The sequence below is a fragment of the Mustela erminea genome, chromosome 1, assembly GCF_009829155.1.
Source record: "Mustela erminea isolate mMusErm1 chromosome 1, mMusErm1.Pri, whole genome shotgun sequence".
Taxonomy (NCBI): domain Eukaryota; kingdom Metazoa; phylum Chordata; class Mammalia; order Carnivora; family Mustelidae; genus Mustela; species Mustela erminea.
Window position 1 is genome coordinate 102232995 of NC_045614.1, and position 20115 is coordinate 102253109.

At 36.2% G+C, this 20115-nt stretch overlaps 1 protein-coding gene across 15 annotated transcripts in view; it reads right to left on the reverse strand.

The window, feature by feature from the left end:
• LRCH3 (leucine rich repeats and calponin homology domain containing 3) overlaps window positions 1–20115 on the reverse strand; it is a 144274-nt gene that overhangs the window by 64458 nt on the left and 59701 nt on the right. For all 15 annotated transcript variants that reach the window (XM_032335959.1, XM_032335949.1, XM_032335928.1 and 12 more), the window contains exons 5-9: window positions 19268–19404; window positions 17875–17984; window positions 8698–8791; window positions 7611–7731; window positions 2997–3145 (exon numbers count right to left, since the gene is read on the reverse strand). In XM_032335959.1, coding sequence (XP_032191850.1) covers window positions 2997–3145; window positions 7611–7731; window positions 8698–8791; window positions 17875–17984; window positions 19268–19404 — 611 coding nt within the window. The remainder of the gene's footprint in view (window positions 1–2996; window positions 3146–7610; window positions 7732–8697; window positions 8792–17874; window positions 17985–19267; window positions 19405–20115) is intronic.

Genomic DNA, 20115 nt, shown 5'->3' on the forward strand with positions numbered 1-20115 from the left:
TTAAGATACAGCAAAAAGTAATTTCTATTTATGGTAAAATAGGGTGTTAACCAAAAGAAGAATATTGACAATTTAATTTATTTATAAAGAATTAAGGTCATTTCAAAAAGACATGACTGAGGAAAACTGAACTGTCCTCAGTGATATGGACCACATATTGAGAAATAAAATTACAAAGAGGCTTATAGGTAATCACAGCATTTATTTTGTCAAATAAGAATGGATAGAAACAATAAAATCTGATTTCAACACCAAAAATAAACATTAAAATGGGTATTCTTTAAGGGCAAGAAAACAACTTATCCAAAAAAGTATCTAAAAAAAATAAAATGTAAGGGATGCCTGGGTTGCTCAGTCAGTTAAACATCTGCCTTCGGCTCAGGTCATGATCTCAAGGTCCTGGAATCGAGTTCCACTTAAGGCTCCTTGGTCAGCGGGGAGCCTGCTTCTCTTTCTGCCTGCCGTGCCCCCTGCTTGTTCTCTCTGACAAATAAATAAATAAAATCTTAAAAAACAAAAAATAAAAATCAAATGTAAAACTATTTAGAGTCTATCTCCAAGAAATCTAGGTAGTCATATAGAACTAGAAAATCTTCTTTGGTGAGCCCTGCAAAGGGCTAAAGAAAACTGTTTTAAAGTCAGGCATTAGGATCATATAAAATGAGATATAATGAGAGAACTCTGATCAAACAATAATTACTCTAATTTAAGTGAATATGCCTTCTTAAATAAACAAAAATCTCTCCTAGTATGTTAACATCAGTGACTCAACACACTGGTTTTACATACTGCCATTATCTAAAATTACTGCAAGAGGTACATGAAATTTTCATGACGAATGTGACATTGGCTTAATTTTAAAAGTAAATGTAATACTGGGCCTCCTGGGTGGCTTAGTTGGTTAAGCAACTGCCTTCAGCTTGGGTCATGATCCTGGAGTCCCAGGATCGAGTCCCATAATGGGAATACCTGCTCAGTGGGGAGTCTGCTTCTTCCTCTGACCCTCCCCCATACATGCTCTAATAAATAAATAAAATCTTAAAAAAAAAAAAAAGTAAATGTGCCCTATAAACATGTTATACCCTATTTCATCATAATACCTCTAAGTATGAGAAGTACTGTAACAGAATTACATAATAGCAGAGTGTTTAAAATCTCAAATAGATCCTTTTTTGTAGCAACCCATTCTTAGATAGTAATCAAGAATGTAACACTTTAGGGGTGCCTGGGTGGCTCAGTCATTAAGCACCTGCCTTTGGCTCAGGTCATGATCCCAGGGTCCTGGGATTGAGCCCCACATTTGGCTCCCTGCTCGGGGGAAGCCTGCTTCTCCCTCTCTCTCTCCCCTGGCTTGTGTTCCCCTCTTGCTGCCTCTCTCTGTGTCAAATAAATATATAAAATCTTAAAAACAAAAACAAAAACAAAAAAAAACCACTTTAGGTGGTTGTTAAACTATCTAAAATAATGTACCTGGGTGGCTCAGTGGGTTAAGTCTCTGCCTTCTGCTCAGGTCATGATCTCAGGGTCCTGGGATCAAGGCCTGCATCAGGCTCTCTGCTCAGCAGGGAGCCTGCTCCCCCCCCCACTCTCTGCCTGCCTCTGCCTATTTGTGATCTCTGTCAAATAAAATCTTTAAAAAAAAATAATAAATAAATAATACTGCTTCATCACATTTTTATAGATGCCAAATTTTAGAAAACCTTATGACACAGAAGTCATAAAGAGCGTTATGACCGAGAATCATAAAGACTACCACACAAATATAGCTGGAATTAAAAAATATATATTATAAAACAGCAAAAACAATGGATTAAAAAAAGATACAATTTTTCAGTAGTAGTATAACAGGCATTTTTATATTTAGTAGAAAACCTCATCTATACATAAAAAAATAACTACCCATAAAATAATCAAAGAGAAAGACCACAAGGAAAAAAACTCCCTTTAAGATTACAATGTGCATTGTTAATCTTCATTTTTTGGCAAAGTAGTCACCCTTTGTTCTAGTAAGAATGTTCATATCCTGAGTCACATGTAGTTTCATTAATTTCCTGGTACTATTGCTGGGCTGCAGGACTTCGATTTAAATATCTTTATCCAACTTTAAATATAAGAGTGTCTTCTGAACACCAACAAAAAATACTGTTCAAAAGTCTTCAGACAGGGAAACTGAAGGATTTTTTTTTTTTTTAAGAATGATAATATCGTTCCACAACACATCCCACTTGATTATCCTCTATTTCTAAAAGGCTAAATACATCACTCTCTAAAAAGGCCCCAAGTGTTTCTCAAATAACCCCTGCTCAGAGCTTGGGACCAACTCCAGACATTAACATCACACACACTGAAGTGGAGCCGTTTCATTATGCTGACTAGATACACTGAAGAATGCAATTTCCACTGGAGCCCCTTGGGGGATTGGCAGCGATTCTACTGTGGGCTGAATGCTCATTTGTTTTCTAAGGCAACTCAATGCTCCACTATAAGAGATACCCAAGAACTATAATGGCAAACAATTTATATTCTGTGTGACTTAGCATAAAAGATCCAATATAATTAAGTGCATTATAGAAATTCTATGGTTAAGTTTGTATGTTGCTCCAAAGTCTGCAGTTTAGTTTGATCCTTGTAATTACTAATGAAGCTATGATGTACCAGTTGGTAACAATAAAAAAGCAGTAAGAACAAGATGAATGAAAAGGATTACATTCATTTGCATTTTCTTCAAGGGTATAGAATACTCTTAGGACTCCTCTTATTCCTTCTCCAAGTTCTGAAATCTGTTTTTTTATTTGAAAAATAAAGTTAAACCCTATTAAGTAGGGTGACTTTTTACAATAAATCTGAAAAATTCAGTCATGAAATTGGGACTGAACTTTATAAAACAAATAATTGGGCCTAAACTAATAAATCACTAATATGACAGAAATTTATACCATCATGAACTGTTTTTACCAGGGGACAGCAACATATTTAGGCTTAAAAGTGTGTACTACCTCATGAGAGATTCGCCGTTGTTCAATGTACGCCATAAACTGGGAACTGAGGCTGTCTGGTTCCAGGCCCTTGGGCTGTCTGATCTCATCCTCTTCCTCCTCTGCAGTACAGCTATCAATGTAGTCGATCTGGTCCAGATCATGGTCCACTGTCCATAACACACAAACACACACCAGAAAAGAATAGTCAAATTCAACAGCCAATAAACACATTCAGTTGTATCCTTTTCCCTAATATTTTCTATTCTGAAAGTGGGAGGAGTGAGAAGAAGTGTAAATTAGGTAAGCCTTTCTTTTTAAGTCCATGGCCACTCACAAAAATAAGTTCTAGAAAAATCTTAGTCCTAATTCACTAAAGAATGCAGTAATTGATACTAATTATGGAATTATAGACCTCTAATATTTCTTTTTTCTTTGGAAAGCTCTTTACTGTTTTAAACCAGACAGTTTGAGTTTGTGAGACAGAGGCAGAATAATTTTTAAACACTGGGGGGTACATATTCTTTTAAATTGCCCCCTTCCCCTGTTTTAGTTTAAGGGCTTAATTCTACCCTTCAAGGAACTGGGAGGCAGGAAACCTAACACAGTCAAGTCAAAATGAAAGAGAAAGGACAGGAGGAAAGTGGACTCAGAAATAAAGAAACAGCTGTTGACCACTGTTTCTCTTCCTGTAACTGTTGTCCATACTTAGAACAATGATTTTCTTATTTAAAAATTTATTTTCTAGAGGTCAGCAGTGTAGATATTTTGTAGCAGTTTGGAGACAGAGGGAATCATTTGAGAATTTTTGCTTCTCAAAATGCTTTGGGGTAAAAGGCCTATGAGTAAGATATAGCCATCTCATTATTCTAATATGTTTGGGAGTTTTCTATTATGTTTAAAAAGTAACATTTTTCTTTTTTAAGATTTTAATTTTAAGCAATCTCCATACTCAACCTGGGGCTCAAACACACAACCCTAAGATCAAGAGTTGCATGCTCCATCAACCGTGCCAGCCAGGAGCTCCCAAGAGTAACTATATTTAAAAGCTGGCTAAAATGGCATAGTAGGGGCAAAAACCTTGCTACTAAGCTTTCTAAGGTTTCTCCAGAGACTAAACCCCAACCATTATTGTATGATGTTCTATAGACTACTTATAAGTGACAGTTGCTGGGAATAAAGAACTCAGAGAAGTCTATTTTTCTGTTTTCAGATTCAATTATTTCTTTCCTCTTTAAAACAAGTTTTTATTTATTTGAGAGGGAGAGAGAGAAAAAGCAGGGGGAGGAGCAGAGGGAAAAGGAGAGAGAGACTCTCAAGCAGATTCCTCATTTGAGAATGCAGACCAAATGAGGCTCAATCTCACAACCCTAAGATCATGACCTCAGCTGAAATCAAGAGTCAGACACCTAACCATCTAAGGCACCCAGGACCCTCAGATTTACTTATTTCTAAAAATTTCTATATTGGCCATTAATAAAAAAAAAGGAATTTTGAGTTACCAGAGTTAATAATAACAGGTAAAAGGACACAAAGGTTATAAATCTATATCCACATTAGAAACCAGGTACATAAATCCATCTTTTTCAATGAGCTACAATTTGTGTGACTAAATAATTAATGGTTCATTTTATGACTACTTCTCAAGAAAGCAACATCACCTTTACACAATATCTAGATCAGTACAGTCCAAGAGAAACAGAATGCAAGCCATAAAAGTGAACCATATAAGTAATAAAAATTATCTAGTAGCCACATTAAAAAAAGTCAAAAGAAAATGTGACACTAATTTTAATAATAGATTTTACTTTGCCTAATATATCTAAAATAGTGTCATTATAGCATGTAAGTAATATAAAGTATTACTGATATTATACATTCTTCCCCCCCCCATGTAAATTCTTCAAAACTCAATGTGTATTTTACAGTTATAGTACATTTTAATTTAGAAAGGCCTCATTTCAGGGGCACCTGGCTGGCTCAGTAAGAAGAACAAGCAACTCTTTATCTCAGGGTTGTGAGTTCAAGCCCCAGGTCAGGTGTGAAGATTACTTCAATAAAGAAAAGTTGGGCGCCTGGGTGGCTCAGTGGGTTAAGCCGCTGCCTTCGGCTCAGGTCATGATCTCAGGGTCCTGGGATTGAGTCCCGCATCAGGCTCTCTGCTCAGCGGAGAGCCTGCTTCCCTCTCTCTCTCTCTGGCTGCCTCTCAGTCTACTTGTGATTTCTCTCTGTCAAATTAATAAATAAAATCTTTAAAAAAAAAAAAAAAAAAGAAAAGTAAAAAAAAAAGAAGTTAGAAAGGCCTCATGTCAAATGCTCAATAACCACATGTTTCTAGTGGCTGCCATACTAGACAGCACTGATGAGAACAAAAGTATTTTAAGTCTGAAACTAAGAAGGAAGATATCTCATATGAAAGCAAGATTAAAAAAAAAAAGAGAGCAAGTCACTTAATTGAAATCATCATTCAAGGATGAAAGCTCTTAAGAAGACATCCAGGTGGCCAACAGACACATGAAAAATGCTCATCATCAGGGAAATGCATATCAAAAATACAATGAGATAGCACCTCATACCTATCAGAATGGCTAAAATCAACAACACAAGAAACAACAGGTGTTGGCAAGGATGTGGAGAATATGAACTCTTATGCACGACTGGTTAGAATGCAAACTGGTATAGTCACTGTGGAAAACAGTATGGTGGTTCCTCAAAAAGTTAAAAATAGAACTATCTTATTATTCCACAATCCCACTACTAGGTATTTACCCAAAGAGTACAAAAACACTAAGTCAAAGGGACACATGCACCCCATGTTTTTGCAGCATTGTTTACAATGGCCACATTAAGGAAGCAGCTAGGTGTCCACCAACAGATGAATGGATAAAGAAGATGTGGTGTGTGTGTGTGTGTGTGTGTGTGTGTGTGTGTGTGTGCGTGTGTCTGCTGAGCAGAGAGCCTGATGTGGGGCTCAATTTCAGGACCCCAAGATCATGACCCGAGCTGAAGGCAGATGCTTAACCAACTGAGCCACCCAGGCCCAAGAAAAAGACATAACTACAGAGAATAAAGTGATGGTTACCAGAGGGGAAGTTGGATGGGGGATGGGTTAAATAGGTGATGGGAGTTAAAGGAATGCACTTGTGATGAGTACAGGGTGGCTCAGTGGGTTAAGCCTCGCCTTTGGCTCAGGCCATGATCTCGAGGTCCTGGGATCAAGCCCCGAATAGCGCTGTCTGCTCGGCAGGGAGCCTGCTTCCTCCTCTCTCTCTGCCTGCTGCTCTGCCTACTTGTGATTTGTCAAATAAATAAATATTTTAAAAAAGAATTTTTTAATTTAAATTACACATTTTTATTCATTTTTTTATTTTTTAAAGATTTTATTTATTTGACACACAGAGAGACAGAGAGAGAGAGGGGAACACAAGCCAGGGGAGAGGGAGAGGGAGAAGCAGGCTTCCCCCTGAGCAGGAAGCCCAACGTGGGGCTCAATCCCAGGACACTGGGATCATGACCTGAGCCAAAGGCAGACACTTAATGACTCAGCCACCCAGATGTCCCTAAATTACACGATTTTGATATTTAAAAATATCAAAATAAATAAAACTTAGATTCAGATGCTGTTGAAGAATATAATCCAAGATGAATGAAAAGGTGAATATTAAGAAATGCACTGAATTCCTGGAAGTGGTCAAAGAATGACCAAAGGGAGAATCTTAAAAAGGGAGAATAGTGGGGCGCCTGGGTGGCTCAGTGGGTTAAAGCCTCTGCCTTCAGTTCAGGTCATGATCCCAGGGTCCTGGGATCGAGCCCCACATTGGGCTCTCTGGCAGAGAGCCTGCTTCCCCCTCTCTCTGCCTGCCTCTCTGCCTACTTGTGATCTGTCAATATATAAATAAATAAAATCTTAAAAAAAAAAAAAAAGGAGAATACTACTTTAAAAGAGAATCACGATGAAATCAGGATTAACAAAGATCTATTCCAGGTAAATAGTCTTTAATGAAGTTTCCTTCCAAAATAAAAATAAGTGAGAAACACTGTATTTTTTTTTTTTTTAAGATTTTGTTTATTTATTTGACAGAGAGAGAGAAACCACAAGTTGGCATAGACGCAGGCAGAGAGGGGGGAAGCAGGCTCCCTGCCAAGCAGAGAGCCCAATGTGGGGCTCGATTCCAGGACCCTGAGATCATGACCTGAGCTGAAGGCAAAGGCTTAACCCACTGAGCCAACCAGGCGCAAGAAATACTGTATTTTAACTGCAAGCCTGAAAACTTAGAGAAATTAAAATTTAATACCAATGGAAAACAACTTTTTCCCAATCATATGAGGAAGTCTTTAAAAGAAGAGCTGCAGGGGCACCTAGGTGGCTTAGTCACTTAAGCGCCTGCTTTCGGCTCATGTCATGATCTTGGGGTCCTGGGATTGAGCCCCACGTTGGGCTCCCTTCTCAGTGGGGAATCTGCTTCTCCTCCCTCAGCTCCTCCCCCTGCTCGTGCTCTCTCTCAAGTAAATAAATAAAATTAAGTAAGAGCTGGAGAAGCTACAGATACACAAACAAAAGAAATGAATGTGAAAATGATCACTTAAAAACACCAGTGACTGTAAAGACTGGGTGTGGTCAGGAGTTCCACTAACCTCCACCATTTGTTACTATTAAACTGCTCCGAGTCTCCTGGTACTGGCTTTCTCTTCGCAGTCTTTGTTCCTTAGTTATTTCTGCTACTCGAAGAGGCAGATCTGAAAATTCATCTGTAGGCTTAAAAAAAAAAAGTGGTACTGTTTAAAAACATCATTTCAAACTTTAGACAACACAGTACTGAAAGCATGGATATGAATTTATACTTAAGAAGAAATAGCAAAAAACTCCTGGAAATGAATAGTACAGTAGTAACACTGTCTCAACAATGTGAGTGTACTTAATGTCACTGATATGTACACTTAAGAATAAAATGGTATATTTTATGTTATGTATATTTATTTTACGTAATTTAAAAAAAGCGATGGAGGGTTATACATCACTTTACAAATAAACATGAATTTAAACTATCTACATATATGTATCTGCATGGATACAGATATGATTATGAACACATCTCCTGGTACATACACAAGCAATTCCAAATTACAAATGGGCTGTGGTCTGAAGTTCATTTGCTTTGGAATGAATGAAATAATGCTACAAATGGGAGGTTATCAGTCTTGCTAATAAAAGCTTATTTCATCATTTAACCCAACTGAGAGCAAAAAAAGAAAGCGTAACAATAACTAAACACAAGAGAAAAAAGATATAATTAATTAGGACAATTATTTATCTTGATCATGTTAATAGTCTTCACTAAGGTTCCTGTCCTACTACCCATCAGCCTATAGTCCTATCCTGTCACCTTGCAGCACCCCTTCTGCAACCTCTGCTCAAGGTCACCCAGCCCTACAAACTTAAGGCTTCAGTTATAATTGTCTCAATTCCCATTTGGCTTTCTAGGATATTAAACTATTTATACAAGACAGTAAGGTAACAAACATGAAAAACGCATGGTAAAAAGATGGCAAAGAAACAGAGCATCATTTCTGGATGGCAGTACTCTGTGGTTTTACATTTTCCTTGGGTTTTCCATATTTTATGTAATGAGAAACTGAATCCAATTAAGATACTTTTCATTTTCACCATTTTATTGTCTCTTAATCAGGTGTTACAACATGCAGAATAAAAGAAACAACTTACTTCATTCCCTGACCATCTCTTATCACCACTGTCCACACTATTGAAACCTGAATCAAGGGCTCCATAAGGGCGACCTGAGTACAGTTCTTCATGGCTGCCAAAGAGAGACTCTAGTTGTTACTGGGTAGTTTGAGGTTTTAAAATTAACATTTAAAATAAATTAAATGCAATTTTACTAATAAACATTACCATGGCATTTACTGATTTAATTCATTTAGAATTAAATGGGCATTCTTTTGACTTAATATTAAAAATTCCAAACTAAAATAAACAGTATAATGTATACCAGTATACTAGTATAACAGCATTCATTCGGTTTTCAAAAATGTCAACAGGGCCATTCTTGTTTCATCTATGCTTCTAACCCATTTACCATGTCCCCCAATGCAGAGCTTGAGCTCAATGCCCTGAGACAGAGACCTGAGCTGAAATCAAGAGTCAGACACTTAACCAACTGACCACTCAAGTGCCCCCCTCAATTCCTTTTATTTATTTATTTTTTTAAGAGATAGAGAGAATGAGTGGGGAAGGGCAGAGGGAGGGAGGGAGAATTTTAAGCAGACTCCACACCCAGCATGGAATCCGACGCAAGGCTCAATCTCATGACCCTGAGATTGTGACTTGAGCTGAAATCAAGAGTCAGACACTTAACTGACTAAACCACCTAGGCACCCCTCAATAGTGCTTTTTAAAGATAAAATTCATATCCACTGAAATGTATACACCTTAGCTACATACTTGATAAATGAATTCATCTTTGTAATATACACTTCTCTCATGATGTAGGACATTTCTACTTTGCCTGAAAATCCCCACGCATCCCTTTCCACAGTCAGTTCCCCTCATCATGCTATAGTGTGCTCTTAAGAGATAACCATTCTTCTGATTTTTTCACATTAAATTAGGATGAAAGGCAAAGCAACAATCCCCAAAGATGTCTAAGATCTAACTCCTGGAACCTATAAATATGTTTCTTTACATGGCAAAGGGGAACTAAGGTTGAAAGTAAAAATAAGACTGCTAGTCAGTGATCTTAAAATAGGGCGATTATTCTAAATTATCTGAATGGACATAATGTAATCAAAAGGGTCCTTAAAAGTGGAAGAGGAAAATGATGGCTTGAAGATGACTTCTGGTTAAGAGACAAGGAATGTGGACAGCTTCTCTCTAGTAGCTGAAAAATGCAAGGAAATGTATCCTATAGTCAGAGCCTACAGAAAAGAACAAAGCTCTGCAGCATCTTGATTTTAGCCCAATGAGACCAAGACTTAGACTTGTGACCTAACAAAACCATAAGATAATAAATTTGCGTTTAAAAATCTTAGTTTGTGGTAATTTGTTATGGCAGCAATGAAAAAGTAATACAATTAGTTTTGCTTATTCTGGAACTCAAAAAATAGAATCATATATAATTTTTTTCTAATCTGGCTGTTTTTGTTTAGCACTCTGTCAGTGAAATTCTTGATGGTTTTAATACCTTCAAGTAGAATGGATAAATTATTTAAGTGTAGGCATGACTTAAAAACAAAAACAAAAAAACCTCCCAATCTGCTTTTGAAAGTAGCTGTACCATTTTGCACTCACACCAGCAATGCATCTGAGTTCCAGCTGCCAACACTTGTGTTGTCAGTCTTTCATCTCAGCTCTTCTGGTGAGCGAAAAGTGTTATCTCACTGTTGTTTTAATTAGTATTTTTCTGATGACTGAAGATATTGAGGCTCCTTTTGTGTGGGTGTTGGCCATTCATTTAATTCTTTTTGTGAAAAGTCCATTCTTTTGCCCATTTCTAAATATACCAGTAATCTCAAAAATAGTCTGCTAAAAAGCCAGCCACAAAACACTACATAATGTTTGATTTCATTTATATGAAACTCTAAAAAAGTAAAACTGTACTGACTGAGAGCAGATCAGTAGCTGCCTGGGCTGAGTGACGGGGAAAGGACTTATCTACTGTAAAGGGGCCCACAGATGATGGAAATGGTATCTGTCTTGATTGTGCTGGTAGTCTCGATGACAGCATCATTTACCAAAATTCACTAACTGCACACTTAATAGATAAATGTTATGATTTGTACATTATATCTCAATAAAGCTGTTTAAAAATCTTCCAAATTCTTTTGTCAAAGGGGATGTCCCATTTTACAATTTTGCAAGCAGTGTATGAGAGCACTCATTGCTCCACACCCCCACTAAACATCTGGTGTTGTCAGTTTTTAGTCATTCTAGTAGGAGTGTAATAAAGTCTTGTGCCTTAATTTACATTTCGATGATGATTAATGATACTGAGCACTTTTCTGGGTGCTTATTAGTCATTTGTATATCTTTGTTAAATATCTAATCAAGTCTTTTGTCCAATTTTTAATAGGGTTGTTTGTCTTTTTAGCATTAAGTTGCAGATACCCTTTATAGCTTGGATGTAAGTCCTCTGTCATATGTATGTGTCATATACATATATTGCAAAATTATCTCCCAGTTTGTGGTTTGTGTACTCATTTTCTTAGTATTTTCTTTTCATGAGGATACACTTTTCATTTTGCTGAACTCTAATTTATCATTTTTTTTTAATGGTTATTGCTTTCTGTATCCTCAGAAATCACTGCCTATCCCATGTCACAATGATATTCATTTACACTTTCTTTGAAAAGTTTTATAGCTGTAGTTTTTGCTTATTCTTAAACATACTTTTAAAAGTTAGATGAAGGGCGCCTGGGTGGCTCAGTGGGTTAAGCCGCTGCCTTTGGCTCAGGTCATGATCTCAGGTTCCTGGGATCGAGTCCCGCATCGGGCTCTCTGCTCAGCAGGGAGCCTGCTTCCCTCTCTCTCTCTGCCTGCCTCTCCATCTACTTGTGATTTCTCTCTGTCAAATAAATAAATAAATAAAATCTTTTAAAAATAAATAAATAAATAAATAAATAAAAGTTAGATGAATTAGAAATCTAAAACACAACAGGCTTATTTTTAAAAAATGGTCTATTAGCATTTTATTTTATAAGCATGGGGTTGAAAAGCAACTTTCAAAAGTACAATTTTAAAATTATGTTCTTCTGGTACTGAATTTTGTATTCTGCCTATTCTTACATAGTTCATGCATGTAACTTTAATTTTTTTAAAAGGAGGTTAACCATTTCTACTCACATGCCTTTATATAAATGAAAGCTTTATGTCAACTAAAAACAAAACAAAACAAACAAAAACCCTATGTGAACAAAAGACAGTCTTTGTAACATCACTTTACGGATAAAGATTCTATTTTTAATGTAGTAATTAATATATACATCTATTTGTCCAATGTACTAAATATGCTCTGATTATGAAGATCCAAAAATACAGGTACCTTCTGGTTATCTTCCTCATTTTTCTACCCTCCCCCATTGAGATAATTTAGCAAAAGAAAGTCTCTTAGCAGAATTCTAAAATTATTTTTCTAGCAGTGTCTGGATGGCTCAGTTGGAAGAACATGTGACTCTTGATCTCAGGGTCATGAGTCTGAGCCCCATGTTGGATGTAGAGATTACTTAAAAATAAACAAACAAAAATTTACTTTTCTAAAAGAAAGTAGTTAATTTCTCCCTACTTTTTACTTTGGAAAAATTCGTATCTATACAAGAGTTAGGAGAGCAATACAATGAATATCCATTTGCCCTTCACCTATATTTCCTAATTGTTAGTAGTGAAGTAAAATGTCTTATTTATAGCGTCTATGTGATAGGTCTGCTTTTATGCTTATTTTAGCTTATTTTAGTACATAGGTACTATATATGTTTTATCACAGCAAAGGCAGGCCGAGGTACCCAATTGTAAAAGTTTTCTAATGAAATTATACATTAAAGCCACACTTAAAATTCTGCAGCTGCGAAAAGATGTATGTATAATTTCAAGGGCGCCTGGGTGGCTCAGTGGGTTAAAGCCTCTGCCTTCGGGCTCAGGTCATGGTCTCAGGGTCCTGGGATCGAGCCCCGCATCGGGCTCTCTGCTCAGCAGGGAGCCTGCTTCCTCTTCTCCCTGCCTGCCTCTCTGCCTACTTGTGATCTCTGTCTGTCAAATAAATAAATAAAAATCTTAAAAAAAAAAAAAGATGTATGTATATTTCAAGATTTACTGAAAAGTATTTTAAAATATTATGTATTTCTTCAAGTAAAGATTTTCCAGTTTCTAGAGGATACTGTTCTATATAACAATTATTCTATCAAGTGGCTGACTGAGATAAGCCTAAATTTACTGCAGTATTTTTCAAGTGGGTAACATAAACAGAATTAATAGAATCTCTGCATTAGCTATCATTTCATTTATCTCCTTTATTTGTTACTTTTAGCTTCTCCACATACTCTTGTTCAGAGTTTAAACTGATAAGATTAAAATGAGATATGCAGGTTTACAAACCCCTGGATTTGCTCAGGGTTTTCTTGGTTTTAGAACTTGAAGTCCTGTGTCCCAGAAAAACCCTTAGTCACAAGCAAATCAGGACAGATGGTCACCCAATGAATAAATGTGGCCCTCAGGAAGCCTGGCAGAGTTCTGCCAGCCAGGCTCCAGCTATGCCCTATCTGAAAGTCCAAACTCCTTAATAAACTACCTAGCATAACATGGACTCAGATGTGTAAGTGCCTTTTCTGTAGCAGGAACTTGCACTGCGAGTCAGTCAGTAGAGTACAGTGAGGAGCATAAAACATGGCTATTTTCATGGTTTAACAGATCTGGACCAATGACATGGCACCATCATTTACTAGCTTTGTGACGTCAATTAACTTGCTTAACTTCTCTCAACTTGTTTCCTCGTAAGTTAAAGGAAAAAAAAAAAAAGATTAATAACACCTACCTCACGGATTTGCTATAAAGACTGAGAAAATACAGGCTACGGATTTCCACAAATACTATTACAAAGGACTAAATAAAACTCATTATTATTGTTTCTATAAAAAATGTACCCTAAAGAGAGCATTTGCTGTTACAACACGTCACTATATCTGCTTCATTGGGGTTTAGTTCACCAAACATTTACCAAATGTCACACAGTATTCTAGATGCTAAGAATACAAATATGAGTAAAGGATGATCATTGCTTTCACAAGCTCGAGCTTGCTGGAGAGAATTAATTCTGTTACTCAGATTGCAGAAGCAGGGCTTTTCTTACTAGTGGCTTAGTCTTTCCTCAGATTTGGTTCCCTGCCACACTACCGTACATGAATATATTTAGTCTGTAATATATAGCTAGTCAGCAAAAAAGCATAGGTCACTATAGATGACTACTGAAAAATACATGTGCCACAGTGTAAAATTTAAAAGTTATCACAAAAGTGCAACTTGCTAAAGGAGTTAGAAACATATCTAGAAATAAATAAAACATTTGTGACCTTTATAAAATAAGGAAGACTGGTTGTAGTTTATTTATTATGCAAAAGTAATTAGGAAGTGACATGTAAGGAATGAAAGAAAGTACCACCTAATTTGCACTGAACACCTGAAGAGCTACAGGATTAAGAAAAATTCTCTTTAGCCAAGACAGGACTCTTAGGACTAAACTGGTTCTAGATCACCATGGATAGCTAGAAACTATAATGCCTAATATTTACCTAGGACTTTATGGTCAGTCAAGCATTTTCAGAAACAGGTCATTCAATCCTATAACTACTGTTAGGTTATAACTGGGGTAAATAAAGATCATGTTGAAGAAACTGAAATCCAGAGAAGTTAAATGAACTGCCCAATAGTAAAGACAGTCTCACTCCATGGTGGCATTTTGAATAAAGATACTGCTAACTATAGTGCAATTTCATGAATCAGTATCTCAGTAAAAAAGACATGAAGGTACAATATACCATTCGCCACTGTATGAGGAGTTGAAGGAAATGTTTTATTTGTATTATATATAAAAATATTATCTAGGACATTCTGAAACACGGTGAGGTATTACTATAGGGACTGAAAGACATCAGATCTATAATTAACTAATTCCTCTGGAGAGATACAATATGTTTATGCTATTTAGACTTTCCTTTTAGGATATACTTTTCCCCGGATTCAAGCCTTCTTTTGTCTTAGGAAATACACATGTCTCTTGCCAGGGCTTTTTTGAGAAAGTTTTATGTTTTTCAAGTATTGTGATGAGGATTTCTATATTAAAAAAAAATTAGGCCAAGACCAATTACTTCTCAAGACTAAGGAGAGCATGACAGAAAAAAAAACAGGCTCTGCAATTAGTACCACTGCCCTTAATCAAACCTCATTATCCAAATACAGGATAGGGCTTCCTCTTTAGTCTTTGGACATACCCTCACATACATGTCCCCAGTAATCTTCATGAAATGACTGACACTCAAATCTCAAAGTCCGCAGTAGCAGTTTCTGTTCCTACTCCCCTATTTCAGGAGAGGAAAACATTTTCTTAACAAAGATGATTAACTCCAAGGGGAAAAGTCAATTAGTGTAGATGTAAAATAAAAGCTACATTTTTTTTTTAAGATTTTATTTATTTATTTGACAGAGAGAGCAAGAGAGAGAAAGTACAAGCAAAGGAACAGCAGGCAGAGGGAGAAGCAGGGACCATGCTGAGCAAGGAGCCCAATGCAGGACCTGAGCCGAAGGCAGACCCTTAACCAACTGAGCCACCCAAGTGTCCCTATGTTTATTTGCTGTACATTTTTCAAAAGCACAGGACTAGAACACATTTAATGAAAGTTTTGAATAGAAAAAACAAAATTTTTTCAACAAATAAGACAACAGTTCTATATTATAAGCCATTTACCAAGGTAAGAGGAAAAAGACTTGTAGAAAGAAAAGGATATAATGAATAGAGAAAATTTAAAAATTCTTGGCAATATAATGGTCTGGATCCCTTCATATTCTCTCCACTGTTGAAGTCCATTCTCCAGCAGAAGCCTAGAACTAGCACAGAGTATACCAGAGCTAATCCCTACCATCTGTCAAAACCTTTTATTTCTTAACCTTAAACATCACATACCTGCTTTTAGTCTTTTCAGAGTTAAAAAAGTGTTAGGACTGAGATATTCTTGTAGGAATCTTTTATGGTATGTATAACATTGGTTAATTTCTCCTTGTGTATTTGTATGAATACAATAAAACTTGTATTACGGTATGCTTAAACCACCAGATTAGAACTAGTATTTTAAATACCCTTCATTCTGTCTATGAAATTTTCAATCTAATAGACAGACCAAAAAACCCCCAGAATGTCATTACAAAGTTGTTCTGATAACTTTTAAGCAGAGGAAAGTTAGGAGGTAAATAACATTTGTGTGACCAAACTCACTGTTTATTCCTTTAATAAATAATTGTTGAGTATCTACTGTGTGTGCCAAACACTCAGCTGAACTAAGGGATACAGTGGTGAAGAAAATGGTCTGTGGCAAAGGGCAGAAGTCAAGTTCTTTTGGAGTAATACATAATTTTCTTGGTTCTGGGGGCACCTGGGTGGCTCAGTCAGTTACGCATCTGACTTTGGCTCAGGTCATGATCCCAGAGTCCGAGGATGGAGCCCTGTGTTGGGCTCCCTGCTCAGTGGAGAGTCTGTTTCTCCCTCTGCCTGCCCCCCACCCCAGCTTGTGCTCATTTTCTCACTCATTTTTTTCTAATAAATAAAATCTTTAAAAAAAAAAAAAAGGTTCTGTATTTTCAGACAGCTTGAAATTACTCCTTTATACCATAAGCACTTATTTAATTCTAACAATTTCTGATGAGAAAAATTTAAACTAAATTTAAAATTTAAACGTAATGCACATTTCCCTTTATTGGAAATGATATATCTAACATACCTTAGCATTTACATGATGAGCATCAATTATGGTACTATGCTCTAACATGGCAATAACTTAAAATATTACTGAAATATGGAAGGTTCTTTGCATATATGCCTAATGGCATCAAGGCACTGTTTTTAGAGTGTTACTGCTTTTAAACATCTTGTTAAAATTATGAAATATGTCATACAGATAAAAAATGAATAAAACAAAGCATAGTTTTTTTTTTTTTTTTAAAGATTTTATTTATCTATTTGACAGACAGATCACAAGTAGGCAGAGAGGCAGGCAGAGAGAGAGGAGGAAGCAGGCTCCCTGCTGAGCAGAGAGCCCGATGCGGGGCTCGATCCCAGGACCCCGAGATCATGACCTGAGCCGAAGGCAGCAGCTTAACCCACTGAGCCACCCAGGCGCCCCAAAACAAGCATAGCTCTTAAAACATTATGAGATACTAATACCTTTAAAGCCCCCTTATGCGTCTCTCAGACTGAATCTTCCTTCCTCTCAGAGTTAACCAGTAACTTGAATTTTTTGATATGTGTCTGCTTTTTATAGTTTTATTTTTCCTTTCAAATTATTTTTTGTGCTTTTAATATGTCTGCTTTTAGAAACTCTACCAAAAGAGAAATCTGTTGATCTGTTTTAGACTAGGATACTGAGAAGCAAGCTCATTAGGACTGTGCTCTTACGTAAAATGTGACAGGTTCGAAGAGAAGGCCAGAAGGGTTCTCTTTTGAATAAGGCCTGTATGCATTATGGCACCTTCACTGAGACTTCTATTTTGTCTGTTAAAAGGCCTTTTGAATTTATTTACTGCTGCTTAAGATTGTTCCAGATGGATGGGAATGCCAAAGAGATAACCCTGTAATTCAAGTGTTATATAGCTGAAGGATTCATCAACTGGAAGATCCTGAAGTGACATTAATGGTCATCAAACCCAACCTCTCCATTCCCTAAAGAAAAAATGAACCCCTAAAAGTTTAAGTGACGTGTTTTAAGTCACAGAATTAACACAGAATTAAAAAAGAGCCAAGGTTGGCATTCAAGTCACTGAGACTTCAAGTAGGTTTTCAAGTAGGGACTCCTCAGCGGGTATTTGGCAATGTCTGGAGTCATTTTTGTTTGTCACACTGGGAAGGTGCTACAGAAGCCAGGAATACTGATAAACATCTTCTGATGTACAGGCCAGCTTCCCAAAACAGTTATCTTGCCCAAAATATCAACAGGTGTGAGGTGGAGAAACCCTAACACTTTGTCAGGTATCTGTAATCGACTGTTTACTTAATACAAACATTCTGAGAAAAGCAGTGTCAAAATAGGTTATTTCTCTTTAGTTAAAAATTCAGGCTGATTTAAGGGTCCAGTTTGACTCCCTATAAGATGGACTACATTAAATAAAAATAAGTAAATAAAATATACTCACCAGGAGCCAAAACCCAAGGGTCTCCTATCATAATCTGGCAGATCTGGAGCAATCTTACATGCCTGTATGTTCAGGTACTTAAATATGTGAATTTTGCCTTTAATACATATCTAAAAAAAGTAACATATACACACAACCAAATTATTACTCATCCGAAATGTAGGTGTTCCCTGTTAACAATCACAATCAGCTTTTTATTTATTATATATTAGAAACAGCAGGCATTTCTATCAACTACATATAGCGATATTAAAAATCAAATACTCATTATAACCTATTTTTAGTTATTCTATGTGTTTAAGTGATATAAATACAGATTTTTTGTTTTCTGGTCAAGAAAAATTTTCAGTAACATATAAAATAAGTAACTTATGATTATAAACACTGAGAGAATACTAAATAAACTTATCATCTTGACTAGTTAGGCATAGTCAGGGATTTAAAGCATTGTACCCCACGGATTACACTGGCAACTTTTGCTTTTAGAAATTCAATAATCATGCACAATTATGTTTTGAATCCTACTCTGTAAGAGAGAAAAGCAGAATGATTAATTATTAAAATTCTATTTCTGTTGATGGAAGTCAAAATACAAATTCTTTAGGATTATGAGATCCTTCTATAGGAATGAAGGTTACTCATAAAGCTTTATAGTTGCCATCTAGAGGTCTGAATAAGACCATCATCAACTATAGAGTTCAAATGCTACAGTGAAAAATATAGGCTGGCATGTGTTGTGATGAGCAATGGGTGTTATATACAACGAATGAATCACTGAACACTGTATCAAAACTAATAATGTACTATATGTTGGCTAACTGAATGTAATAAAAGAATAAATTAAATTAAATTCAAAAATATACAGGTTGGCAAATTTTTTCAGATCATGGGATGGCTGGAATCTATATGTAAAATTACCTTATAATTATTATTAAATAGTTTCGTATCTGTCACTGATAAACAAATGACCAAATTAACTAAACGAGGAACTTAAGATTTTAGAAATAAAAAGGGACAAAAACAATGGTCAGAAGAAACGCACTGATAATCTTTAATTCTGAAAACCAAGTATTTTTATGTGTCTCTCATGTTTACATTTGCCTACATGCAAATTTTACTAGAAAGGAATTAACTCAAATTATATTAGAGAAACTTCAAGAAGAACCCTTCAGCCTAAAAAAGTAAGTCAATTTAATGAAAGCCGAAACACTTCTGGAAATATTACCTGCCCTTCATCCCATTTATTCAGGGCTTCTAAAGAATACATATGTGTGTGAGTTTATTTTAAAAGAATTGTATTTCCAACAAAAAGATAAATGCATAGAACTTCAATTTGTAAATTAACCCTTTGTTGAAAAAGTTTCCAACATACTTCAGACCCACTAGAGTTTACCTGTGCAGGAGGAGACTGTAGTGGATTGTTATCTAGGGTGATCATCTGTAGGTGCCTGAGGTTCCGATAACAAACAGGGATTGCTGTAATTTTATTGCAGGAGAAGTCTAATCGTATCAATGGCAGTTCTGCCAGCTCTGCAGGGTGATAAGAAGGAAATGAACAATTCATGATATTTCAAAACTGGACAATTTTTACAGGAGCTTCTAGTTAAATAATAACAAATTTAATGTATTTATCTCCTTTCTTAATAATGAACTGATATTGTAAAATGAAATCTAGTTGCTCACAGATGGGAATACTAGTGAAAAGCGCTCACAGAACTACAGAAACCAGAGGCCTGATACCACAGAAACGTAGGCATAACCAATGGATTAGATGATAGTGTGTACAAAGAACAAGTTAGATGCCTAAGTTCCCAATCTCAAATCATGCAGCACAACCCCTCCCCAATCACCACAGGGGTCAATAAGTTATTCTCTAGTGAAACTGAATCAAAAGCCTTTGAATTCAGGAATCTCAAACAAAATGGAAAGTCAGGATGAGCAGCCAGTTGAAAACAGAGGATTTAAGAGGAAGACTACGTAGTGAAGAGACCTCAGCACTTTCCTACCCAACCCCATCCCATCCTTAGCTCTTGAATGCCTGTAGTCAGTCCCCTCTTATCTATGGGGGATATGTTTCAAAACCCCTAGCAATGCAGCAATGCAGATAGTACCAAATCTGATATATACTATGATTTTTCCTATACATACATACCTGTATACATATACATGATAAAGTTTAATTTATGAATTAGGCATGGTTAGAAATTAACAACAATAACTAATAATAAAATAGAACAATTA